The sequence below is a fragment of the Fistularia commersonii genome, chromosome 18 (assembly GCF_037954325.1).
Source record: "Fistularia commersonii isolate RoL2024-O1a breed Wild chromosome 18, RoL_Fcom_v1.0, whole genome shotgun sequence".
In the NCBI taxonomy this organism is placed as follows: Eukaryota; Metazoa; Chordata; class Actinopteri; order Syngnathiformes; family Fistulariidae; genus Fistularia; species Fistularia commersonii.
The window spans coordinates 8,873,271-8,900,993 of NC_141301.1; the positions used below are offsets into that span (position 1 = coordinate 8,873,271).

Genomic DNA, 27,723 nt, shown 5'->3' on the forward strand with positions numbered 1-27,723 from the left:
TAGTCCCGAAAAGCAGAGAAAAGTCAGAGGCAGCAGGTTTCTTTGGTCATCTTGATGGATTTGGGGGAGTGGTTGTGTATGGTGGTGGTGGGGGGGGCAATATATTTTCACAGAAAAAAAAGAAAAAAAGGGAACCAGAACGCTTGATTAGATTCTTATTAAATTACCGTCTCACAGACTTGACCGTACAGACATACTTGCAGACATTAACATACGCGGATGCACACGCACATACCCACGTGCACACACACACACACACACACATCAAACAACGCATCCAATTAATGCACACTGACGTGCATTAACAATCAAACAGAAAGGAAAGCTCACAAAGAAATACAACCTACACAGTGTATAATGGGTAGTTAATAAGTATCATAAAACTGCTGTGAAACAGAAAAAGGTGTCTATATTTCCAAAGGTCCTTTCGGTGAGAGACTGCTCCTTCTGATTCTCTTCATTATACCATTATATACTTTTTTTTAATTTTAAAGTAATTATGTCTGATTATTTATTATTCACTGATTTATTAGCCCAATGCGTGAATACAAGGACAGCAAAAGCAATTCGATCAGGATTGTCTCTGAGACACAAATGCAAATTAGAATAAACACAAATGAAGATGGGCTGAAAATCTTGCATAAAGAGCAAATTAAAATCCATAATGAGCACCCAGCAAGAGGAAAATGTCTGTGTTTCCAAAGTAAACTCATCTGTGCTTTGGACTGTATGTTTGGACCCAAAAGTAAAATGCGTGGTTTAGTTTAAAAAAAAATCATAAGAATAAAAACTCTCTAACTCTTTAAACTCTCTAATGACATTTTCTGACAAGCAATAAAAAACGGAGATCTCTCGTCTTATGTATTTGCTGGAAGAAAATAAGATACAATTATTTCAAAATAAACCAAGGTGACAGTTTGTGTTAGAATCCAGGGCTAGGGCTCTGGGTGCAGCCCCCAACACCAGTGAGCCTGATTGACCAAGTGAATGATTCAAATCAGGGGGTGCAGGCACACCTGCGGCTATTCAGGCCTTATCAAGTGAAGGATAAGAGGAGTCTGCTGCCAGCCCTGTGGTGCCAGATTGTTGGTTCTTCCTAACTAGCTCATCCCCTCTTGTGCTCTGGCTTGCGTGTCCTCACCAGCTCCTGATGGCCAATGCCTCTCCTTGCCAGCTCCTGGTTCCTGAGGCCCCTGAAGTCCCCCAGGAGACAACCGGTCCTCGCCAAATAAACCCCCTCAAGACACCTGACGTCCCGAGTGTCCTTTCATTTGGGTCAGGCACACCTCCCTCAACAATGAAGAGAGCTATTGCTGAACAGAGTTTTCTTGTCCACTCCCAGGGCACTGTTTGGTCTCTCAGCTTACAAACAAGAGAACATTAAACAGGGTTTGTCTCAGCTACTCCTGAGCCTTCAGTGTAGTCCATCTCCTCCTACAAAGGTCTGCCCTGCCAGACCCCCAGGCCCTAAACACCTCCCGAGATGTTAGCTCACCTGTGCCAGAGAAATTCTCGAGAGGTAGGGGACTTCTTCTGTGCACCCTGGCCTCTAATCGTTCCCCACGATGCCAGGATTTCATTTGCCCTCGGACTCCTTTTCTGGCAAGGCCCTAAGATGGGCCGAGGCCTGGTTCCAGGACCCATCCAATTTTGGCTGCACTATTCAAGAACTCAAACAGGATTCTGTCAGTCAGGATTTCGCGCAGTCAAATCTTGGGACAATTAAACAGTGTCAGGGAACTGTGTGAATTATCCATCGACTAACGCTCGCTGCTGCATCTGGCTGGAATGCTCCCGTGCTCAAGAGCACCTTTTTTCATGCCCTCAATGACTCTTTGGAGGATGAATTGGCTCCCCTGGATGAACTGATGTCTGGCTATCCACCTTGCTAACCGTCTGGGGGATCAAAGTACTAATACTCCAAAGCACTAATACTCCACTCTCTCCTGTCCAAGACCCAAAGCCACCACATTGGATCAGAACCAATGCAGGTCGGTTGGACCGGCCTGTCTCAATGCCTCTACTGTGTATCCTCTGGTCATTTTTTAGCCTCCTGTCCAAGAACAGAGTGTCTGCCAGAAGCTGCAGGGAGGCTAGTGGGCCACCTCAGAACAGGTACCTCTTCTTGCCATGCCTGCCTTTCCAGACGGAGGGGACGAATCAAGAACTTGAGGCCACCCTAGGATGCTTCCCATCCGCCAACCCCTCAAGGAGGAGCCGGTTTCTCCCATGGGGTGAATATGCTCACAAGTCGCACATCTTGACGACCACTAGTCTGTCCCCTTTTGAGACCTCTGAGTTACTAGACACCACTCTTCCCTGCGGATGAGAGAGGGATCGCTGCCACTTCAGTGCAACACCACATCCGTCTTTGCAGGAGCATCTGGTCTAGCACTTTGCCATGCTGCAGTGCACAACCCGGTCAGCAAACTCAGCACAGCTCCCCATTCAACTTCCTTGCCAATAAACCCCTTAAGACACCCTACCTCCCAGGTGTCCTTGTGTTTTTTGGTCAGAAATACCTTCTTCAACTGTCGCATTCAGACAGTAACTCCAGTTAAAGCTAGAGGTTATATTAAGAGATAACATTTTTCCCGAAATGCATATAAACTGTCAACCTTACTGGGATAACTTGATTTTCTTCCTAGTCTGACATGGTTTGTCCTCCACCCTAACTTAATTCATCCCTTCGTGAGTGTCTTTCCTCAATTCCTCTTGGCTGCCAAAGTAACAGAATGCAATGGAAAATCAGGTCTTGGAGAAACTGCAAAGAGATGTTTCTAGACTTTGCTGGAGAAATAATGTCTGCTTTCTGCAAATCTGTCAGTCCAGCATGTGAGCTGTAAATGACTTTATTGTGCATTATTTATAACAGCTTCTGTTGTTTTGCCCATTCAGCACAGAGCAGTGACTGTATTTTGTGTATGTGTGTGTGTGTGTGTGTGTGTGTGTGTGTGTGTGTGTGTGTGTGTGTGTGTGTGGTTATATTTACAACAGATATGTCTTATCCCTGAACTGCTAATGTCAAATGGGAATTGATTATGTACGAAAGTTCAATGAATCTACCAAACAGGGATTTCGGTAGTCTTTTTCATTCAAATATGTTGAAAAACAATTGTAGAGGGAAAAATATCAGTCAAAGGCGAGAAGGCAAAGCCAGAAGCGGGAAGAAAATCAAAATCAAAGTGATTCAATTCATTTAGAAGTGCAAATTATATTATGTAAACACTAGAAGAGAAGTTTGGATAGGAATTTTATATCAAAAAAGACAGATTTATGGCAGCTGAGAACAAATTTTAGGTTAAGCTTTGGACATTAAACCACCCATAGATTATCATTATCACATGATCCCCGTGGGACTGTCTTTAAATGTTTAGAAGAGTTTTGAATTTGGTGAGTCCACAAGTCAACTTCACTTAAACAATTATGGCTGCCATCCCAGTGGATAAAATATCCATATGTATGCCAAAATTACTTACGCAAATGTCATAAGATTTTTATTATTATATCAAATCAAACCATGTAGTACCCCTGGTTCTGAAGAAAATAATTCACCAGCATATGTTGTCAATTATTGCTCTCAACAAAATAAAGTTACAAACTTTATTATTAGAATTATGTATTTTTCCATTAAGCCAAAATGCACCTGCAATTCATAATGCACACTGGGTCTTTTGAGTGCCAGTGTCGTCTTGCAGGATCATTAGTTTGTTAGGGAGCAAGTGGGATTTATTGCACTTCAATAATGCATGCTAAGCTCTTTGAATAAAATAAGTGTGCAAGCAACCAATGATTTGTTTTTTGCAATAACTTCTCCTCTGAAAAAAAAAAAAGACTACTGACAAGTATGTGTAAGTTTGCAAATTGAAACTCTCTCAAAAGCATGTGTAATATAATTGGATATGACAAAAACAGTTCTTGTTTCCCAGCTGGTACATTGTTTTGAAAGCGATCAGATACGAAAGACTAAGTGTGTCACTAAAACAGATGTTTGATCTTAACTCCTCTCAAATTGACAAAACTTAAATGCAAATAGGGACAATGGAAACAGAAGAAACTGAACGGATGTGTGCAAATGAAAACTAACATATCCTTGGAACAATGGACCAACTGCCACCTTCCTTGAGTTACTCCAAGAAAAACACACGAGTGCTAGAATGGATATGGAATGGAGAAATGGTATTATCAGTCAGTGGCGGCTCCTGACAAAGTTATCGGGGGGGTAACTTTTCCATTGATGACTAAAGTAACCCATTAAAATTGGTGAATTAACAGGAGACAATTGTCACAATTTACGTTTGTCTTGTCAAAATTACAAAGCAATAAAACACAAACATATTCCCTGTAGCCACGTAAGCTACAAGGAAATTGAATCTAGGTACTTCACTAGTTGTTTGTTTAATCGTGTATTGTAGGAGTTACATTCCAGAACCAGCTGCAGTAAACAAAAATCCACAAAGTAGCAACCATATTTTTATTTCATTATATAAATATATATATATATATATATATATATATATATATACATGCTTCATGGCCTTTCCCATATGCTTAGTAACCTTTCCCATACCATTATAAACACTTCCTATACTCTTACACATAAAGTAACACTACGAGTAGCGATTGCATGTCAATGTGAAATCGACTTGGCAAGATGCTGAATACTTGCTATGCGCAGGAAACCAAGGAGAATGATGCTACAGTCGCAGAGCCAACTAGAGCCCAAGGTAGAGAACGCTATGCTCTGGTTGGTTACCACCCTTGAAAAGCTTATTTAAACATAAAAATAATGGAAATGATAAATATCTAAAAATACATTTATACCACAAAAACCCATGGTATAGTGAAAAATCTGCAGTATAAAATTGGAAAGTTAAAAATCTGCCATACAGTGAGACTGCAGAAGGTTTAACCCCGAAATGGCTGAGCAACTACTTAAAACTCATCATCTGCAAAGAAGCGGAGACCAAATCCTGAGGCCACCAAACCGGAGCAAAGTAATTCTGTCCATAAATATTATGGACAGAAAGGGCGACCAAGGGCAGACCTGGCAGAGAATAATAAAATTAAAAATAAAGAGTACAAGCCCAGATATTTCTTCCTTGACTTATGAAGTGTAATAGAGACATTATTACACTTTCCTTAGCATGCCATTGCAATAGGGAAACACACCAACAGTCAAGAGGCTCAGAACCAAGGACTGAAAATCCATCTCCATCTTATTTGACAATTAGATGAGGGAGTCTGAACCTTTGTCAATATACCGTAATTTCTGGACTTTTTCTGGACTAGAATATAAGCCGCAATAGCTAAAAATAAATAAGTATGTGTGTACTTATATAGGCCGCACTTGTCCATAAGCCGTAGGTGTCCATGTTGTAACATAAGATATTTACACAGAAAGATGTTCCAAAGAAACTATTTTTTTTTTTACTTTTAATTAAATACATACCAGTAACGTCCTCAAATACGTACTAGAAAATGCTTTCTCTCCAAAGCAGTGCCTGTAACATGAGTGATGAAAAAGATTAACAGTAAGTAACACAAGGAAAAGTTAATTTGTCCATCCATTTTCAATCACTGCTTTGTCCTACTCCATCTGATCGCTATCTTCGTCTTCCCCCTGTACAATAAAACCATTAGTCTTCTTTGGTGTCAGAATTTAACAGCCCCAGAATTTCATGGTAATTTCATTGGTCCAATCTGATGAGGCTAAATGTTTTGACGGCATGAAGCTCGTTAGCCAAAAAAAAATCCACAAATTAGCTGCATAACTGTTTAAGCCGCGGTGTTCAAAGCGTGTGAAAAAAGTAGCGGCTTATGGTTCATAAATTACATTTCCTCCCAATCACTTCTCTCTCACACACACACATAAAACACTAGAAACCTTTTTCATTTTCTCTTTAATTCCACTTACATTTTCCACAGCCTTATGCACTGGTGGGATGCCTGACGTACTGTATATTATTGTAAGAATCTATCAAATGGATGCATTTGGTGAATTCAAATGCAAACTCTTATCAATGTCCATCTAAAAACCCAATTCTTCTAACCTCTCGAAAAGCATTTCAAGCACACACACACCCTTACTTTAATGAGGCACTGCGTATTTTATAGTACCTAAATTATCATCGCATCACATTTTCGGTAGGATTCTTTTTACATTCCTTGCAATTGACCTGTCTGTGAAACTGCTAAAAAATGGATGACACCAACTCGCAGAAACATTTGGACATTAGATATGAAGAACCACAGGGGGGGGCAGAAAGAGGGATTTTGAGAGGATAAGAGAATCACTTCAAACTGAATACATTTAGTAGATCTCATCAGCACATTTTTAAAATGTTCTCTTATCCATTCTTTAAACATTTGCCTCGCTATAGCTGTAAATGTGTAATCGTTTTCCGTCTTTTGTTGGCTCAGAGGCAGGGTGGGGAGGGGATTGCCAGTTTGCACATGAGATTGAATAATATGTACTTCAATATGATTGAATAACAGCTCCAGGAAATCCTTCTATCAAAGAAAAATATCACCAAAATTGCACAAGCATCGATATTGTTATGCGAATGTCTTTTCTGCAATAAACTAATTTTTGTCCTTGTTTTCCAAACCAGATTACCTCCATTTTAAGACTACATAGCACCACCGCAGAAATATATATATATAGTACCGCAAAGCGGTACTAATTGCTGTTGCGTGTCTTGCAGGAAAATATATTTGTGTTGATCTCAGCCTGTCATATTTCATTTCTAATTTTTTTTTTAATTGAAACAAAACACCTGAGCGAATGGAAAATTCCCAGAGGGCAAAAGAGCGGTGAACCCCCAGCCCCATGTATGTGTTCCTCATCCAATCTCTCCAGCCAAACCTCGCTGCTATGCTGAGGAAACTTAGTTCAGCCATTTGTATCCGTCACCCTGTCCTTTCAGCCATGACCCTTGTTTGTGACCATTTTTGAGAGTTAGAACAGAAAGGGACCGGTACACTCAGCATCTATACAATTTTTTGTTCAATCTGCACATCTAAATAATGTTCCATCCTACCTTTATCTTGAGAACAAGGCTTGAGATACTTAGCATTCTTACAAGCCAACTGCTTTCTCAGCCAAAAATCATCCTGATGCTACCTGGAAGTTGTACAGCAATGAAGCTGACAGAGGCACTCCATCCCCAAAAAGGCAAAAAAATGTGATTCTGAGGTCCCAAAATCAGACTCTCTCTTGCCCTCTACTGTGCTTACAGCTCTTGTCCATTCAATTATTGAAGAGGAATGACAAAAAAGCACACCTGGCACAGCCGTTGCCCCTTTGGAACAAGTGTGAGGCTGTGCAGAAAATGCAAGCATAGCTCTCATTATGCTTGTACAGAGACAGGATGGCTCTTGAATATAACACAAGGACCCAGTACACCCGGGGAACTTTCCTATGCATGTGATTACAAGTCTTGCCCGGGTTAACAAAGGACACGTAGACAGGCTGACAATACTCTGACCAACCATACAAGACCAAATTCTACGATCTCCATCAGAAAAGAGTGCTCCCCCTCTAGTTGGAACTCCCGCAATTTTAGAAATGGTGACCAAATATCTCCCTAGATCATCTCAGTGAGTGCTCAACCTCGATGTGATGCCATACAGGTTAGCTCGCCGATGCAACCCTATGATCCCAAGTACCTTCAGCATTTATAGAGATTTCTTATCAATGCCTGATGCCTTGCCAGTGAGGAGTGTTTCGACAAACTCAGTTACATCAACTGGGATGGGAATGAAGGTTCAGCAGAGCCTACCAGTCCCCACTTACCCCACGGAGGGCATGTCGTATGGAATTAGGAGTTATTTGAAAAGTGTTCTTTCCATCACCCAACGATGTCAACAAAGAAAGGTAACAGGTATCGCCGCCCACTCTAAGTGGCTTGGGCTTAGCACCACCTATTTTGCAAGGACACAAAAATGTTCTCTCTGGTTCGATTACAACAAGGCACCTTTCTGTATGGAATTTATAAGTCCTCCTCATGTCTGCGTGGGTTTATTCCGGATTCTCTAGTTTCCTCCCACAGTCCAAAAAACATGTATTCGGTTTATTGGAGACCCTGAATTGCCCAGACGTAAATTACAGAAAGGATGGTGTCTTCATATGTGCCCCTTTGATCGACCGGTGACTGGTCCAGGCTCACAAACAATAACAACTTAGATAGGTTCAAGCTGCCCATTAATTAATAAATTGACAGTTTAAGGATTGGTGGTGCATTCTGAACACACATATAATGTGGTGCGTAAAGCTATACATTCAAAACACAAGTATTCATACAAATGCAACACCTAAAACATTTGGCATATTCTTTCCACACCTGTCTCAATGTTGCTTATTGAAATACAGTTCAAATTCCGTTACAGTTCATTCTGACTTGTAATGAGGAGGTTAAGGCATGAAGAACTTGTGAGTAAAGGATAATAACTCACAAACTGTCAGAGCGGGCTGGAGTTGAATAACACTGCAACACAGCAAAGTTGTCAGTCGGACATATGACAGACAGTTTTCACATTATCCACTCCTGGATTTGTTCCAGGATGGTGGTGTAAAAACCCACAGCAAGATCATTATTCCCAACTATTTGTTAAAGTGCATGCTATCTCATGTGGCATCAGCATAAAAATAGCTTTTGGCCATAGATGACAGAAGTGGCTAATCTTACAGAGCTTATCATTTTGCTGCACAATTAATAAGCATGTGATTAAAATCGCAATATGGGCAAGTGAGATATAAAGATCACAGGATCAAAAATGTGTGTGTGTGTGTGTGTGTGTGTGTGTGTGTGTGTGTGTGTGTGTGTGTGTGTGTGTGTGTGTGTGTGTGTAGGGGAGGTTGAGGCCAATTCTAATGACCTTGTTTTTTTAGCCTTTGGCTATGTATCCACAGTATTTTTGTGTTTCACTGAATTAGAAGGAACACTGATTTCAATGTTGACTCATATTGGTGGTACCGGTGCTGTCCATTCAGGGATCTTCATTAGTCCAGCCAATTCTACACTCCAAAATCCAAGTAACCGCAAATTGTGATTGTTAATTGTAAAAAATGGCAGCTAAACTATCAATCTGGACACATCTTTTATAATAAAAATAATCAAAATCAGAAACAGAATGAGGTGAGGAATCTCCATGGACCATAATGTTTGGAGATGACGTGATCTGTAGTGAGAGCAGAGAACAGGATGAGGAAAATCTAGAGAGGTGGAGGTATGCTCTGGAAAAGAGAGGAATGAAGGTTAGACACAGACAGAGTAAAGCAAGACAGAGTATATGTGTGTGAATAAGAGGAACCCGGGTGGAACAATGAGGCTACAGGGAGTGGAGATCAAGAAGTTGGAAGATATCAGGTAGTTGGGTCAACAGTCCAGAGCAGCGGAGAGTGTGGAAAAGAGGTGAAAAGACAGGTTCAAGCAGGTTGGAATAGGTGGAGAAAAGTGTCAGGGGTATTATGCGATAGACGACTATCAGCCAGAATGAAAGGAAAAGTTTACAAGACAGTGGTGAGACCAGGGATGCTGTACGGCCTAGAGGCAGTAACAAAGATGAAAAGACGGGAGTCAGAGCTAGAGGACACAGAGATGAAGATGCTAAGGTTCTTTTTGGGAGTGACCAGGATGGATAGGATCAGGAATTAGTCTATCAGAGGAATAGCACATGTTAGATGTTTTGGAGAGAAGGTCAGAGAAGCCAGACTGAGATGGTTCAGTCATGTACAAAGGAGGGATAGTGAATACATTGGTAGGCGGATGCCGGAATTAGAAGAATCTAGAGGAAGACCAAAGAGAATATTTATGGATGTAGTGAGAGAGGATATGAAGGTAGTTGGTGTGAGAGAGGAGGATACAGAGAATAGGGTTAGATGGAGAAGGTTGATTCGCTGTGGCGACCCCTGAAGGGAAAAGCCAAAAGAAAATCAGAAACTGAGTCAGAATCAGCTCTAGTAGCCAAGTCGGTTTGCAAGTATCAGGTCTCTTCAATCACACCTTGTACTGAAGTGAACAAAGTGCAGAGTATTAAAGTAACACGGCTAAATTAAATGTGGATAACCATGTCTGTGTGTATATACTCGGTCTGTATATTATTTGCAACAGGGATATATATCACAGTATATTTAATGAGCAGTATACTGTAACAGTACATGGTGACATGAGATGATAAAAAGACTGTGTTTTTATTAGGATGTAATCTGTATTGATGGAATTATGGTCAGGTACAGACACTATTGTTAGTATATTACATGGTTGTTATGGAGTTGTGGGTTGAGTTTAGCAGAGTGATGGCTTCTGGGAAAAAGTTGCTCCCCTGTCTAGTAATGTTGGCATACAGTGATCTGTACCTCCTACGCGAGGGGAGAAGGGAGAATAGGTTGTGTGTGATGGGTCAGCGGTAATGTCTATTGCCCAGTTCCTGACTCTTGAAGAGGGTAGGCCAAGCCCGTTTGCCACCTATGATTCTCCATGCATTCACTGATGATGATGACGAGTATTATTAATCGCAGTAGTAGAAGTAGTTGTTGTCATAGTAGTAGTGGTAGTACTAGCGCTCTTTGAATATGTTGGAAACAAAATCTACAAACTGCAAGATTTATTATGAACCTACCATTCTGTCTTTCATGATGTGAATGGAGTCTACAAGCAGCAAGACACCATCCCTCTGTCCTCCTGCCAATTCAAAATGTTTTTTCCTGTATTTTTTTGTGTGTAAACATTGCAGTCCATGAATCCATCACAGTTGCTTCAAATTGGATGACCGATATTATTTCAATGTCTGCTGATGTAACTTGCTTAACTGACCAATCGGGATTGATCCAAAAATATCTCTCTTCCTCAAGTTCTAAATACAAGAACTGTGGCCCATGAAAAGTATGGGAGGAGGGGGGGGTCATGTCTTCATGAGAATGACAATCTATGATGGATGGATTCTGCTTAGTCCAGTAGAGAAATGGGAAAAAAACAACACAAGGATGCTGACAGGGTTACAGAGAGCAGTTGTACTAATCTCAATGACTTCTTGCTAAAGTTTAACGTCAGATTCCCCATAGGAAAGATAGTTAGGATTTTATTCTTGCATCTGTTTGGCGGCAATTGTTTGTCGATGCAGAATCGTCTTCCATTGATGGGCCAAAAGATCCATGGGAAGTATTCATTTTGGCATATTTTCATCTCATCTCATAACAGCTACACTATAATGTTCCCTTCTATCATACTATTGTGCACTCCTTACCTCACTTGTTACTAAGACACTTATAGTTTTATCACTGCTTACTAAGACACTTTATAGATTCACTGAAACACTTCATAGTTTATAGTTTATTTTTATTTCTAATTCTGCCTTTCTTTTATTATTTATTACTGTTGTATTTTCTGTAACTCTGGCACTGCAATTTCCTTCGGGATTAATAAAGTTGTTCTTATTCTTTTTCTTATTCTTATATCAAGGTGGAGTAATCCCAGCCCCAATTAGAAACATTAACTAAGTTTCCATTTCACAGTTTTTTGCTACAGTTACCATGAACAAATCCCTGCAAAACTTAAGCATAACAGAACCCTGACTACTACTATTAACGGCATCAGGCTCATGAACATTTCAAGGTGGTATTTGTTTTGAAAAGGGCAACTTCAGCATCACTTTTTGATTCCTGCTTGTAGTTTTTACCAGACCGAATGAGGAAAGTTTTTCTGTATGCTGGTCTCTTTGGAAGTCCTTTCAGTTTACTCCATATCTTCGTTTTCAGCTGGTACCAAAGGCAGACTCAGCAAATTACACCCGAACTGGCTATTGATTGCAGACATCTTCAGCGGTCGTATGGTCTCATTAAGAGGACAGCACATTCCTTTATTACACCTCATCTTGATGAATGCACTGAACTCACCCTATAAAGAAATATCCATCACCCTCTCTGAAAGGCAGTAATGCTGTAGCAGCCAGGCGAGCACTCGTCACTACTGGAGCGCAGTGTATTCTCTGGTTGCATTTGGAAAAGCAAAGAAGTCAAAGCAAAGTCAAAATATATTTAATTAGTAAGCCGTCTGTGAATAGAATATCTTGCCACTGATATGGGGCCTTCATATTAATCTGTGAATGGAATTGAATTACTAATCTGTGAGGTATTTGGGACGGAACTTGTTGAACTGAGAGAAAAAGTGCTGAGAAATTGGGAAAACAAACATTATAATAATCCATTTATATGGTAAATAGTCTCTACCTTATATAGCGCTTTCACACCTTGCCGTTCCAAAGCACTAGACAGCATTCACCCATTCACACACACTCACGCACGCACTGATGGCAGCAAGTCAGCTCACCAGGCCATCAGGTGGAACTTGGGGGTCCAGTGTCTTACGTAAGTGTTGAAGTGTCTTGCCCAAGGACAAGGGGAGGTACAGGAATCGAACCACCAACCATCCAATTGATGCAACCCCCACCGCACCAACGGAGCCCGAGCCCACTGCTGTTTTATCACACTGAATGTTAAAATAATATATTTCTTAGTTCTTGATGACTTCAGCTAACTATTTATCTATTTTCTGTGGGGCTTTGTTGTTTGTTTGTTTGTTTTTGTGATTTACCTTTAAGTTGACAAACTACAAGCCAGTTAGCAATTAACAAAATATAATATTATTAATTCAAATTAAAACTGAGAATAACAAAAAAAAAAAAAAAGGAAATGCTTTTTACAGACACTGGTTTTTGTTTGGACTCTGAATGCAGACAGTTTATTGTTCACTCCTACTCCTCTCCTGTATTCTTGTGTGTGGCTGCAGAATAAAAACAATTTTAGTTCTGTTTGCCCTCTGTTTTTGGCTCAAAGCTCCATTTAAACTGCTCCTCTTTTACACAATGGAAAGAAACCTGACAAGTCATCCAAGCACTCTCTTTAATTAAAACCAAAAAGGGAGTGGTGGTGCGAGGAGAGCAAGTAGACCATCTAAATGGGAGTGAACTCGTAACTTATAGCATCAGCAGGAAATGTTCTACAAAGTGAATGGGACCGAATCGGACACAAATACATTTTTAACCTTCGGCAGGAGTTTGTGTTTAATCACGCTATGCATGCAAGGGTAAAATGTCTGTTTAAAGAGTGACAATATTAGATTATCAGCTGAAATGACCATCAGCCTTTGTTATTTTGCTCACAGTTCAGTTTGACACTTTCCTGCAAAGAGTCACTCTTTGAATCATTCATACATCAGACACTTTGTCACTTTTCTTTTCTGGCTGCCTCAGCCCTGAGAAAACCACCGACTCATGCTGATGTTTGCCTTTTGTCTTGAAATTTTTCCCTAACATCAAACATCAAAACAAATACTCTGCTGTATAGTTTATTTTCTCTGTTCTAAAGTAACTCTCCAGTCGCGGTGGACATAAATTAATATCGTATTACAACTAACTATAAAAATTGGCTGACATCGCTCTGCGATTCACTGAGCTGGGAATTTATTAGTCCTGTATGTATTTGATAAATAATGAAATACCTGCTGGATCAATTATAAACTGGGGTGATCAAAAACCATTTCTGAAATATAGAGTGCGTGGCTCGCTCAAGAATTCAGCAGCGCTGACTCAAGCAGCCAGATCACGAAGAGGGAGAATGGCTTGCTTTTGAGAAATAAAAGGAATTAAAGAAGTGAAGACACAAGTGAACAGATGATCTAAAAAGGATAATTACACAAAAAACAACTTTCATTGAATAAATGGACTTGGCAATTGGTCAGAAGCTTTCAAATATTATCATTAAAACATCATTGGGTAATATTATCGGCTGATTTTTTAAATGAGCATGCAGCTAAAACCAATTATTGTCTTTTTCAAGTTTCGATTCTTATGTGAGTGCACAGATGAGGCTGGTAAATAAAGACTAAATAACTGGAAAAAATACAATGAAAGGTGATCCAATAAAAGTATCAAAGATTCAACCAACCTCCTCATACAATATGAAGGTTGAAAAAGCAGGAAGCAAATAAAATGCATGACAATAATATAAGACAGAAAGCAACACTGCTTCAATAAACCATTTTCTTTACTGAACCGGGGGAAGCCGCCTCTTAAGGTCTTAACAAAATCGATTATCTACTGCAACCTGGCTACCCACATGCTGGAATGACGTTTAAAATAACGTTTTACATCTAACCCCACGTGCAACTCCAGTCAGTTGCCTCTTTAGATATCTTGAAAAGTCTTCAGTAGAAATGCGATTGCATATGTCTGTGTCTAAGACACGCATGCATCTATGGACTTAATTGTGTGATGGCACTTCAGAGCCAAGGGAGCCATTTCCATGGTAACCAGAAGAGATAATGATTGGGATTGTTGGCTATTTACTGCGTGGTGGTTTTGATGAGAGACCAGAAGACACAAAGGATTTAATCGGAGTCAAATTATACCTTTTATTTCTGATATCTTATTTACCAGTAAATTTCATAAGTTGCTCAAAACTGTACTACTGAAAAATATAAAGGGAACATTTAAACAACACAATGCAACTCCAAGTCAATCACACTTCTATGAAATCAAAATGTCTACTTAGGAAGCAACAGTGATATTTTTGATTTGTTATAAGGACATTACATCAAAGTTGGATCAGCCTGTAGTCTGTTTTTTCACTTTAATTTTGAGTGTGACTCAAAATCCAGACCTCCATGGGTTAACAAATTTGATTTCTATTGATATTTTTTGTTTTTTGTTTGTCAGCATATTCAACTATGTAAAGAGCAAAGTATCAAATAAGAATATTTCATTCATTCAGATCTAGGATTTGTTTTTTTTGGTTTTCCCTTTATTTTTCGGAGCGGTGTATATTAAATCCAAAATCCCAAGAACCACTTTTTCACCATAGCACCTTTACAAGGCACAGTCATGTATCCGAGCAACTGATAATCTGGCTCTTAACACCTTACAATTTCCAGGCAGGTTATGGCAACCGGTCTGACACATAGTTGACTGTGTGTGAGGGGGATGATGGAAAAACGCCTATTCAGATAATCTTTATTGAAAGATTACTTTTCTCTGCTAAGCCCCCTCGTATTTTTTTCATACCAATTCAAATATTTCAACAGATCCCCTCCCTACACCCGACATATTCATACATAACACCCAATATATTATGTTGTCCTTTGGCCTTCTACCAGTGAAAAACTTTTAATTTAATGGATGCATCTGGCTTTCACAGGAGGCACAGTGGCGCAGTGGTTAGCGCTTCGGCCTTACGACGCGAAGGACCCTGGTTTGATTTTGACAAGGAGACCTTTCTGTGTGTAGTTTGGGTGTTCTCCAGTTTTCTTTAAAAACATGCAGCAGGTTAATTGGGAAAATTGCCCCAAGTGTGAGAAAGGTTGTCTGTCTATGTATGTAGCCCTGTGATTGACTCGCAACCGGTTCAGGACATACCCTGCTTCTTGAGCGAGCGTCCCGTCACCCTGAGTGCAGGATAAGTGGCAGAAGATGGATAGATCTTGGTTTCACTATTTTTCCATTCACTTTTATTATGTATGGCTTTATCTGACGTAACTTCCACTTTATGTTAAGGACTGAAAAAGTATTAGTAGTATTGGCCAAGGAAAAAAAAATGTTGCCTATTCATTTTGCTTTTAAATGGTGTCTTGTATTAATCCCTGGTGTCTTTGTCTGGATGTGATTCGATTGATCCAACCAGCGCCCTACCAGGAAGCAACAACTCACGTAAAACACAAGCAGTCTTTCCTTCTCCTTTTTACTCCCTGACCCAAAGGGCCATATACAATAGGAGTCACTGCAGGTTTTTGCCATCACTGGTGATTGATCTGATATTGCTCCCACCCTTCAATGACAACCAAGCACATCTGGGGGGGGGGGGGGTTATACGGCTTCATTCTGCCATCTGAGGGGCTGGTTATACTTCGAGGTTGGATTCAAATCCTGAATCTGAGCAGTTCATGGACAGAGTCTTGGGGCCACGTATACGCTACACAGCTCAAGGAACCCAACTCTGATTTAGTCCACCTATAATCTGCAGATTGGACGGTTAACATGAATGAATTGGTTAGCAGGAAAGGAGCACATGTAATGAGATATTCTCCCATCTATTTCGGGCCACATTCACATGTAGAAATAAATCCGTTGTTAATCTGCTATCTGCAGATGTATTTGCCATCTTAGCAGGCACATCCGATGTTCTTTATTCATGTGAGCTACATGTAATTGGAAATGCAGCGTTAACATGTTTTCTAGCTGTGACATTCATGGTTCTATCAGCGCTGCTGCTAGAGAAAACAGTGAAACTGCAACCAAGGGCAAATTTCTATAGATAGCTCAGAACACGATAACGTGTATTAACTTCCAGGTGTCTGTGTTAATTTGAAATTCTCCCAGCTATTTGTTAACTCCCTTTGTGGTGCCACTTATTTGAGATTAGCCAGAAGCAAATGTTTGGCTTTCTTTATCTTTGTACCTTCAAGTGACAAGAAAGTATGAATACAGATGTTGGATTTGCAGACAGTCAAGGAAATTGGATATCAACAAGAAATTCAAACAGAGCATCAAAACACGTGTTGAAAATGCAGCCTGGAAGCTCCTGATTGGATCATAGCTACTCATGTCAAACATCAAATGTATCTCCAGACCAAAAATGCTTTCAATTCTGGACTTGAAGTCTTCAAGAACTCCATTGGCATAAAGGCAATAGCTGATGAAAGCGAGCTGCCCGCTTGGTGCCGTTAATCGGATGCCACGATCAATCCAAAACCTTTGGATTGCGCTTCAAATAACATCGGGACTTCTGTCATCAGAGCCAGTCAGAGAAGAGGGCTTTTTGCCTTTTTATTTATTATTTTTTAGTGCAAGATCCCTCCCCAAAGTACTGCTATTTCCTTGTTAGTCACTTTCTGTAAGTCACATGACATTGTAAAGGAGTCGGGTATTTAGGTGAGCCAATCAGACACTGTTCACTGCAAAACGCAAATACAGGGTCCTATGTTTTGGCTAAATGAATTGAAATTGGTTATATACTTTCATTACATCTATTGCCCCAATCTTTTTAAAACCATTGAATAAAAGGTATTAAAGTACTTTTCTGCATGCAAGAATGTTGTCCAAGAACCGCCCATAACTTGAATAGCAAGGCTCTCTCTACAAGATCTCCATGAAGGTTCTCAGTCATCTAGGTCATGACACATCTTTGTAAAACGTTATCATGGCGAGCGGACTTAGGTTTTATTTTTTTCTTGAAGACAATCCTCCTCTCATCTGAGAGGCTTCTCAAGTTCTAACACACTTTATTAGTTGCTGGTATATAACTGTTGAGGTTGGTTCAAGAGGATTTGTTGGGTAAATAATGACTTGTCTAGCAGATTTGACAGCGCTTCTCTGCACAAGACTTTATCCAAGTCCCAAAACCTAACCACAAATTAAACTGAACACTTACACAATGAAGACCATATCAATTTGTGCAGGCCCCTAAGAACATGAACAAGAAAATGTTGAACATGTCATATATGACTGATCCTAACGCTACGGCACATAATGGTTTTGTTTTCATTTCTCAATGCTTCACGAATCTTTGAAGGATACACACAGATAAACACAGAGTCACACATCTGACTGTATTTGATATTGAATCAAGTAATGGCCACATGTAGGTTTCTTGGCTCCATCATCTCCCGGGACCTTAAGTGATAATGCGATGTTCGAACAGAGGATACACTTTCTTTGCCAGCTCAGGATGTCAACCTGCTGATCCAATTTTACACTGTTGTCATCCAGTCTGATCTCTGCACCTCTATGATCATCTGGTTTGGTTCAGCCACCAAATATGACAGGAACAGATTGGAATGGACAATCAAGACTGCAGAAAAAAGTCATAGGTGCCAAACTGCCCTCTATTCATGACCTCTTCAGAGTCAGGAACCACCAACCACCAACCACCAGGCGGTAAACATCACCGCTGACCCACCCCATCCCGGACACCACCTGTTCTCCCTTCTCCCCTCTGGAAGTACACATCACTGTAAGCCACTACCACATAGACAAAGCTTTATTTTTCCCAACTAGCCATCACCTGGCTAAATGCATACCTATACATCCCCTTCAATGTCATCTGTTGCTGATATTCTTTTTATTTGTCATTTCGTTTATCTTATCATTCCATTTTTTCACAACCTCATGACTACATTACCTATGTGGATCACCACCATATTACTTAAACAGACATTGCCCTCTACATTTTGTATTTTTAATTGTTTACAATGTACTTGTCCAGTCATTGTTTACCTTTGTGTCAACTCCTGCCAAATTCTATGCAAATTCTTAAATTATGAAAGCTGATCCTGATTCGGAAATGTGCCGAAGCTCAAAATGTGCATCATTCAAAGACGAATGTCACAATCAGGTCAGGGAAATGAATTGAATTTTATTGCCCAAGCACATGGGATGATTTTCAAAGCCAATAAGTTTTGGTGAGAAAAAAAAAATCATGATGATGAGAAAGAGCAAGAGGAAACATTGGCCAATATTATGATCAACAAAATACTTTCCTAAAAATAATTGTACTTCTGTGAAAAATTCTATTGCTTTATGCCTGACAGGCCAAAAAAAAAAATTATATCAGAAAGTAAAGGAAGTAGCATGAATGAAGATTTCGGTAAGCAAGTGATTCTGTTGCTTTACAATTGGACTAAAATGCCTATGTTAGGTGGCCTATTGAATTAACAATAAGAATAAGAGATTTTTTTTCACTTTATTCAGATGTGCGTCATCCCAAGTCTACATCCAATCCTTTATGCATTCATGTACTAACACAAGAGATTTTAATGCTATGGAATCATCTCTGCCCCATTGTGTAGACTAACAGTAAACAGTGTATTAGAGGCAAAGTAAATTTTTGGAGACAAACTATTGATCTTGTGTTAAGGGGACATTACAGCTGAAGATGATAGCAGCGTTGAAACATCACCAGTCAATATTCACCTGCCTTCAAAGTTTATCGAATCTTTGTTTTGCACATGTTGTCCAACAATAATTCAAAAAGAGGAATATGCGAGTTACTGGGTATGACCGAAAAAGCAAAAGCTCAGTAGGAAGCAAACACATCCTCCCTTGTCATACTTTCACCAAGACTTCCCTGTCAGAGCAGATGGTGAATGCAGTTCACTTCCTGGGGATAAAAGTAACAGAGGCTGAAGAATCCCGGAGCATCCAGCCAATAGTGTTACTAACAGCAGGGGACACAGCAGAGCTGAATGATTAGAACCTAATGTCTCCCATCTTTCCTTCCTTTCCCTGTCACTCTCTCTCTATATATACTTTTACCCTTTTCATTCTATCATCATACACCGTCCTCCGGAGCAGTGAGTCAAGACACTCGCCCAATCCTGTTCTCTTGTCACTTTAATTCTCACCATTTCGTCCACCTGCTGAACTTTCAATGACAAACTGACAGGAGGTCTGCAATGGCATATGCTGCACCTTCCTATAGGGGAAACTGTGTGGGAAAGCTCTGCATCTGTGTGTGTGATCAGTTTATATTATGGAACGGTAATCCTGCACATACTTTCCAACAAAGGATCACACTGCATGTGATGCAGAGTCAAAAGCTTGTTGGGCATTTTCAATTTCCCATCTCTCCCAATCTGTTTCCCAGTGCAACTGTGTGTGCCATCATCACATTGTAATACTAGATATGTTTACGGCGGTAAAGGTGGATGGATCCTGACCAAGGTTTGTGGTTTGATTTCCAAAATTAATGGGATTTAATTTTTCCATCTATCATTATCAACAGGTTCCATTATCAACAGGTTCCAAAATTGGAACATTATGAGTATCAAACATCTTATCTCTATAAGTTCATTTATTCATTATCTATGGTGCTTATTCTGCGCTCAGGGTTGTTGGGGCTGGAGGCAGGGTTCACCCTGCAACAAGTCGCCAATCGATCACACGACCACATATGGAGACATACACATTTAATTCTCATTCACACGTCTGGGTAACTAAGGGTTTCCAATGTACTACCTGAATTTTTTTGGACTACTGAAGGAACCCTGAGGAAACCACACAAACACTGAGGAATATATATGCCCTCCACATAGAAAGGGCCCCTGTTGGAAACAAACAAGAGACCTCCTTGCTGTGAGTCAGAAGCACTAACCACTGCGCCATTGGAATATTTTTTTAAGACAATACATATTGTGGGTGGTAGTGTTGTGCAGAAGGTTAATTGGAAAATTGTAAAAGAAAAAAAAAAAAACCAGATGATTGAGAAAGAGAACGGTTGTTTATCTCTATATGTGGCCAAGTGATTGACTGGCCTCTCACCCAATGTCAGCTGGGATGGGTGTAGGATAAGGAGTAGATAATGAATTAACAAATGAATGTATACTGTCATCTCGTTTACCTTTTGCACTATCTTTATCTGCATATTTAGTTTATCGACTCTATAATTATGATCCTCATTAAGTTTTGCATTGCGTGTCAAACTAAAATATCTTCTCAAACTAGGATTCTAGGAATCCACTGTGGCTTGTCTAAGTTAATGACAGGTACATGACATTGATTTAGTTCTATACTGGAAAATGTTTAGGAACATTAGGAACCTTCTAAGTGATCTCTAGACCAAGTTCAGTTTATTTTAATGTCCAAAGAAGTACAAGTTAGATAACCAGATCCTTGTGGCATTCTGTTAATGGTGAAAACCATTCTGAGCCGGGAAAGATTTTTTGCAATTTTCATGTCAATACTCACCAATGAATTTAAGACTCTGTTAGAGGCTGATTTAATGAGATAACACACAGAATCATCCTTGATTTGTTTTCAATGCACAATGGCAAACATCTAGGAATGCACAAAGGTACCCCTGGAGCAAGTCCAGAGGGCATTAGATTACTCTGGGTTTTTTTTTTACCATGAATGGATCCGGCGAATACAAAGAAGGAGAGCAGATGGAGGGACAACAAATATTTTGATAACACCTGATCTGTTGTGCTCTAACCCAGGCACACTAAGTCATCGCTGACATTTCCAAAAACTAAATAACAGAAACAGCTTCACATGAGCCAAATGTTTTTGAAGCCTCACGCATCTTAATACTTTATCTTGCCATCAGAGCAATATGCAGGCAGAAATTTATTTTCAAAAATAATATATAGTGTTTTATACCCTGTTGTGACTTAACTTTGACACAACCAATGTTCTTCTAGGCTGCGCAACTGCGTAATTGCGCACTGCTCACACACTCTCAGCGCACAAGAAAACCTATCCAGCGCAGTTAGCGCACTGCAAATGAATTAGCTATATAACATTGTTTTCTGTTTCATTTTGCTGTGAACCTCAGTGAGTGACACGTGTCCAGCCAATCATACGATACGATGCAATCACAGCCAATCATGGCATTGACAGTATTTGTGCATGTCCTCTGCCAATACACACTATATAACAATAATAACAGTGTGGCGGAGTCAAGTGACGCTAATGCTAACATGCTAACCCCTTATCATGGCGAAACGAGCGGGCAGTGAAAAATCTGTTTCTTTTATGTTGGAATGGTTGTCGAATTTTGTGCAAATAGAAGAACAAGCAGTGAAACTGGGAGAGATTTTTTCTTTGTCCAGTGAGAAAGGTCTGCTCTGCAAAACATGCAGCGAAGCTAAAGTAGTAAGCGAGTTTTCTGATGGAAAAATTTGGACTAAATGGAAGCTATGATCCCAGGTGTGATACTGGTGTGTGGCCACAGCGTGCACATCTAATGTGGCTCACAGTGGTCCTCAGGGAGGTTGTCTGTTTGCACAGACATATGAAAAATTAGAGGGATCATTGGACACAACAGCAGGTGAGTTCATTAATACATGGCAGATGGACTGTACCCAGTAGTTTTGGGGAAACATTCTTTAACAAAATTCTAAATAAATCCACCGCATTAAACATAGCAAGCATAACATGGGAAAATTATTTTATATCAAATTCCAATTTGCGACTAAATCATTTATCAACAGAAAGTCTTCATTTTAGGTCTCCATTTGACCTTGGGCTTTGTGATACATTTTTTATCTGTTTAAGCAAAGAAACCTCCGTGCTCGGCATTTGTCGGGGAGTCCCATCCGCCCAGACAGCTGCCTCGGGGTCTTTTTGCAGGTCCAGTATCGTCTTCACCTGACAATGTAGCATCACCACTCGTCAGATGTAATATTCTCTCACGTCTCAGTTACTGCCATGGACTCTGACAGCTGCCACTCCTGGATACGATATGAGGGATAGGTTTTAACATCTTGCTGCATGCAAAAACGTCACTCCATTAATTCTGAAACACGGAAAGTCAGCTGCATTAATTTTCTTTTTGCTGTGCGCCGCATTTCTGCAAGTCACTTTCCAAAGGTAGAGCTTGAGGATTCATTTTTCATGTTTCACAAAGGCCTGCTTTGGGTGGACAGGGCCACTGGTGCCCTCGGATCGCAAGAGTAGTGTCCGTCATGGCAGTTTTTTCAGGGACAACTGGCTAATCATTAGATGCTGTGACAAGGTGCCATGAGACTTGTCAGTTACAGACACCCATCTGTCCATCATCTCTTCCAATACCAATCTGCGCAAAATTTAGATTTGGTTTCTCATCTTGAAATTGGTCTTTTCGCTCAAGATGATCCATATTAAGGTGTAAAACCTTTATTTTGATTGGAAAGATTGAAAAGTGTAAGAATGCATTCTCATGTGATAACACTGGTAGACATTTGTGTTGACAAGAAAAATTTTAAAGTCTAAGGAGGCGTGTCCATGATCAGTACACTGATAGACCTTTATTATTGCCAGGATGGCAAAGGATATGTTTCCATGTTCCATGCCTTGGTCATTGGTAGACCAGCATTTTGGCAGGAGAGATTGAATGTCAAAATTTGCATTTCAATCATCCATGAATTGGCAAACTTTTATTCTGATAGGAAAGATTAATTTTATTTTATTTCTCATTTATTTAACCAGGAAAGTCCCATTGAGATTAAAAGCCTCTTTTTCAATGGAGACCTGGAAAAAGTCTGTGTTTCCATGATGTATAATTTGGTAAACTTTAATTTTGATAGGAGAGATTGAAAAGTGAAAAACTGAAAAGTCTGAGAATGTGCTTCCATTATCCGAACATTGGTAAAGTTTATTTTGACATAAAAGATTGAGAAGTCTGAGTGTGTTTACACGCTCTAGTCATTTATAGATCTTTATTTTTTTATGCGAAACATTGGAAATTCCAAGGATTTTTTTCTATGAGCCATACGTTGGTAGACCTTTATTTTAACAGGTAAAGATCAAACTTGCAAAAATGCATTTCCATGAGCCATCATTTAGTAAACTTTTGTTTCAATGGGAGGAATTCAAAAGTCTGCGAATGTCATACGTTGTCGAAATGCTTATTTCCTCTTTTACTTTGTGATATGATCCAAGTGTTGCATTTTTTTCACCCCAACCCCCATAATTCAATCTAGGCTATTCTTCCCGTCACCCAGTGGCATGGCAACATGCCACGATTTACACTGCCCACCTGACTCCCAGCTCTCATTGCAAAGAGCAACACGGCACACTTCAATTACATATCGTCTAGACAACCTCAGAGCCTAGAAAATATATGTACCAGTGGTCCACGCAGAATAGTAGCACTTCTCTCAGCAAAATTTTCACAATAATAAAGCACCAACGATGATAAGACGTGACAAATTTTCAAATCCTCTGTGCCCGAGGTAACACGTTTTAGGTACTGGCGGACATTAAGTCCTTAGGATCACTTTATTCTCCAGTAGTCAACACCGACTTATGTTTTAAGAATGTGGCAGGCCAATTAAAAAGCAAAATGTGGCCCCAAAATTGGAAAAGATATTTTGTGTGTACTCACATACGCACTATCTAAGAAGATGCCTTTTTTTTCTGAGATTGTTTTTAACTACCAGTAAAAAAACAAAACAAAAAAAAAACATTTATTCTGGCAATTTTATGCGTTCCACAGTGAATGAAATATTTATTTCGCCATAACTTTTGCAAATCAATTTTGCATCATTAAGTATTTCAACAAACTCAGAGCACAGCAGGCGGTCTGTACTTTTTTTCGGTGGGTCCTAAAATGATTCTGGATTTTTACACATATATCTGCAAAAACTGAGAAAACGCACTTCTTCTTTGGCTTACATTCATACACCTGTTTCAGACAGCAAATATCTCACACTCTATTCAACCTGCCGTTCGTCATCTCATCGTCTTCAACATCACTCCACACACTCCGTCAAACATGTCCTGGTCTTATATCGAAGGTGAGCGGGGGGATGTGAGAAGGATGCGAGGAAGATGGTCAAGACACCTTACTTAATGTAGGATTTGTGGCCCGAAGCTGTCAGAGTCAAACGCACAGCCGAGAAAACAAAGCCGGCGAGGTCGAGCAGACTCAGACACGCTGCCCACACTGGAAAGACTCCTCATCAGCTACAGAAAAAGCTGAGAAAGAAATGTAGTTGAAGGTGTGTGGGATTGGAAAAAATTTGAGCGCTGCCATTCATAGCTATAAAACATCCTTTTGTGAGCAAAATGGAAAAAGGATTTCCAAAGAAATAAAGAAATTGGAGACATTGAGATATATAATAAACTGCAACATGTGAATGCAGGCGGCAATTATTCACATTTGCTTCATGACAATTCCATTTGAGATTTCATATTATGCAGTCAGAAATGTTCAGCATGAGACAATGAAAAACTGATTTTGCCACCTGACCAAGATATTTTAGTCAGGTGGCAGGTGAGGCGTATTTTGTGAAATGAAATAGGAGAGAAGAGAAAGACATCCAAAAAGAATGTGAGATTTTAAAAAGGAGTGAAATTAGGTGAGGCATACAAACAAGAGAGGTGGAAAATAAAAACTAAAAATAAAAACCAAAATTTACTGAAGAAAAATAAGTTTCCATGAGACATCCATGAGATTTGAAATGAAAAACAGTATCTGCAATGATTCCTATGAAATTCGGAGAAAATATAAAAACAAATAAATAGTCAGGCAAGGAAATGGATTCCAGTTTCAAACCGTACCTTCACCCATTCATGCTCACGCTTACAAACACATGCGCACCAATGGCGACAGAACTGCCACGCAATGCGCTGACCAGGACCAACTGGGGGGGTTCTGTGCCTTGCCTGAGGACACGACCTCCAGTAGACGTGAGGAGCAGGGAATCGAACCAATAACCTCAAAATTGGAGCGGAGCCACAGATGCCCGACAAGTAAATATAAGACGCATGAAACAACGACTGTGGTGTAGTCCTTTTCTTCTTTCATACTTATTTATATGTTTATTTCAAATTAATTTATATAAATATATATATATATATATATACACGATACAGGACTGTCTCCGGAAATTAGAATATTGTGATAAAGTTCTTTATTGTTCTTTATCTGTAACGCCATTACAAAAACAAAAATATTACACATTCTGGATTTATTACAAATCAACTGAAATATTACAAGCCTTTTATCATTTTAATATTGCTGATTATGGCTTACATCTTAAGAAAACTCCAATCTCAAAATATTAGAATATCATGAAAAAGTATTTTACGTTTTTCTAATTACAGAAGATAAAGACCTTTATCACAATATTCTAATTTTCGGAGACAGTCCTGTATATTCATACATATATATATTTATATATATATATTTATATTTATCACAATATTTTCTGAGACAGTCCTGTATATGTATATATATGTATATATATATATACATATATGTGTGTGTGTGTGTGTGTGTATTTTGCCCTTCTCCCCCTGTATATTATATATATATATATATATTTACATTAATATGAATATTCATTTTATCACTTTCTTCTCATATATGTATTCATATATAAGCCTACATATATATATATATATACACACAAATATTTAGATGTAATATTGAGAACTTCAGTTCAAGTAATATGTTTAAAGACACAAATAACCAGTAATAACCAATAAAAAAAAAAAGGAATGTCACAAAAAAAACTAAAGAATAAACAATCGCACAGAGTTCATCGAACTCCGTATATCACGCACACACACGCACCCAGCCCCTGACACACCTGTACTTCATGCCCGTGTGCTTCCCCGTGGACTCCTTGAGGGAGATGTGCCGCGGCGTGAAGGAGCCGAAGCTGCGGGCGATGATGGCCACGGTGCGGAACTTGGCCCTTGCCTGGTTCACCACGTTGGGGCTGGTGGCGCTCTGCTTGCTGTGGTCTCCTCCATTCCCCCTCTTCAGGTTGTGGTCCGTGCAGGCGATGGACACCTGCATGGCTGAGTTTCGGTCGCTTGGGACGGGGTGGATGTTGGGGGGGGGAGATTTAAAAAAAAAAAAAACTATTTCTCCCGAAGTTCTCTTTTTTTTTTTTAAATGGACTCCCGGCTCTTCAGTTCGATTCCTTCTCCAATTGTTTTTTTTTGTTGTTGTTGTTGTTGTTTTTTAGGGGGGGATCTTCTTTCACGTTTTTCAAGTCTTCGAGTGGATCTTGCCTCCGCCGGTTCTCTGCCCCCCCATCCCCTCCCGCCCCCCAGTCCGGTTAGATTCCTCCTTCCTTCGATGCCGATCTGATGGAGAGGAGGGGTGGAGGGGGGGGGCTTTCCAAGCAGCGGAATGGCAAAACGGAGTTGCTGGTGAAGAGGGATGGGACGAAATGCAGGAGGGAGAGAGAAACGGAGAAGAGAGAGGGAGCGGCAACCCGTTCTTGCTGCTCTGGCTGTGGGAGGCGAGAGCAAGTGATGCTGTGTCTGTGAGAAGAGGAGGAGGAGGGAGGAAGAGGATGAGGAAGGAGGCGACAAGGTTTGGGAGTCACAAAGGTCCTGATGGGGAGCATCATTCATTACACGTGTGCCGTCAGCACTTCATCCAGTCTTGTCACTTATTATTCTTTTCCTTGTCATCCTCTTGTCACTGTTTGCGTCGCTTGACGATATAGTGTGTCACCCCTACTTCTGCCATCCCCCCCTTTCCACCCCCCCGCCTTTCTCTTTCTCGCCCAGCCTTGCTCTCGTCCTGCCTTGCCCAGACTGTCGCTCCACACCTGTATCCTATTTGTGAAAACCTCCTCCGCAAATGTTTACTCCGATTAACATTCATTCATTATCTACACCATGTATCCTTCACCCCGGGAGCCTATCCCAGCTGTTGTCAGGCAAGAGGCAGGGCTCATCCGTGTCAAGGCCGCATATAGAGACACCATTCACATGTTATTTAGCGACATACAACCGGTCGTTCTCTCATGCGCACATCCGGGCAATTTTTCCATCCATATGTCCATTATCAGAATCGGTATCTCTTTAATGGCCAAATGTAAATGTGTAACGTACACAGGGATTTGACATGGCATGTCGGCGCCTTGTCGCAGGAAATTTAAGATAATACAAAAAACACAGTTCAGGCAAAGGGCATATATACAATATAAGTTTGGTATGTGCGCGGTGAGAGAGGGGCAAGGGAATTACAAGGCTATGTTAAGGAACTCTATTGCATAGCCTCCATTCAGGGTCATTGGGATGCGGGAGTCCATCTAAGAGAGGCGGGGTTAACCTCAGACTGGGCGCCAGTCAAGCTCAGGGACACATATAGAGGCAAACATTCATTTATTGACATTTACATTCACTCATTCATTCACCATTCATTTGTCCATCACCAAGGAGCACGCCCACCCCCAACACAGACTGTTCTCACTCATTTCACACAATGTGAAATGTAGGATG

At 40.2% G+C, this 27,723-nt stretch overlaps 1 protein-coding gene across 3 annotated transcripts in view; it reads right to left on the reverse strand.

Moving 5' to 3' along the window:
- Positions 1 to 27,723, reverse strand: part of kcnab1a (potassium voltage-gated channel subfamily A regulatory beta subunit 1a) — a 151,401-nt gene that overhangs the window by 79,829 nt on the left and 43,849 nt on the right. The window contains exon 1 of one of the 3 annotated variants that reach the window (XM_086164822.1): positions 26,070 to 26,722. The exons of the other annotated variants lie outside the window; for them this stretch is intronic. Coding sequence (XP_086020948.1) covers positions 26,070 to 26,281 — 212 coding nt within the window. The 5' untranslated portion in view covers positions 26,282 to 26,722. Of the gene's footprint in view, positions 1 to 26,069; positions 26,723 to 27,723 lie in introns of those variants that run through there. 3 annotated transcript variants of the gene reach the window in all.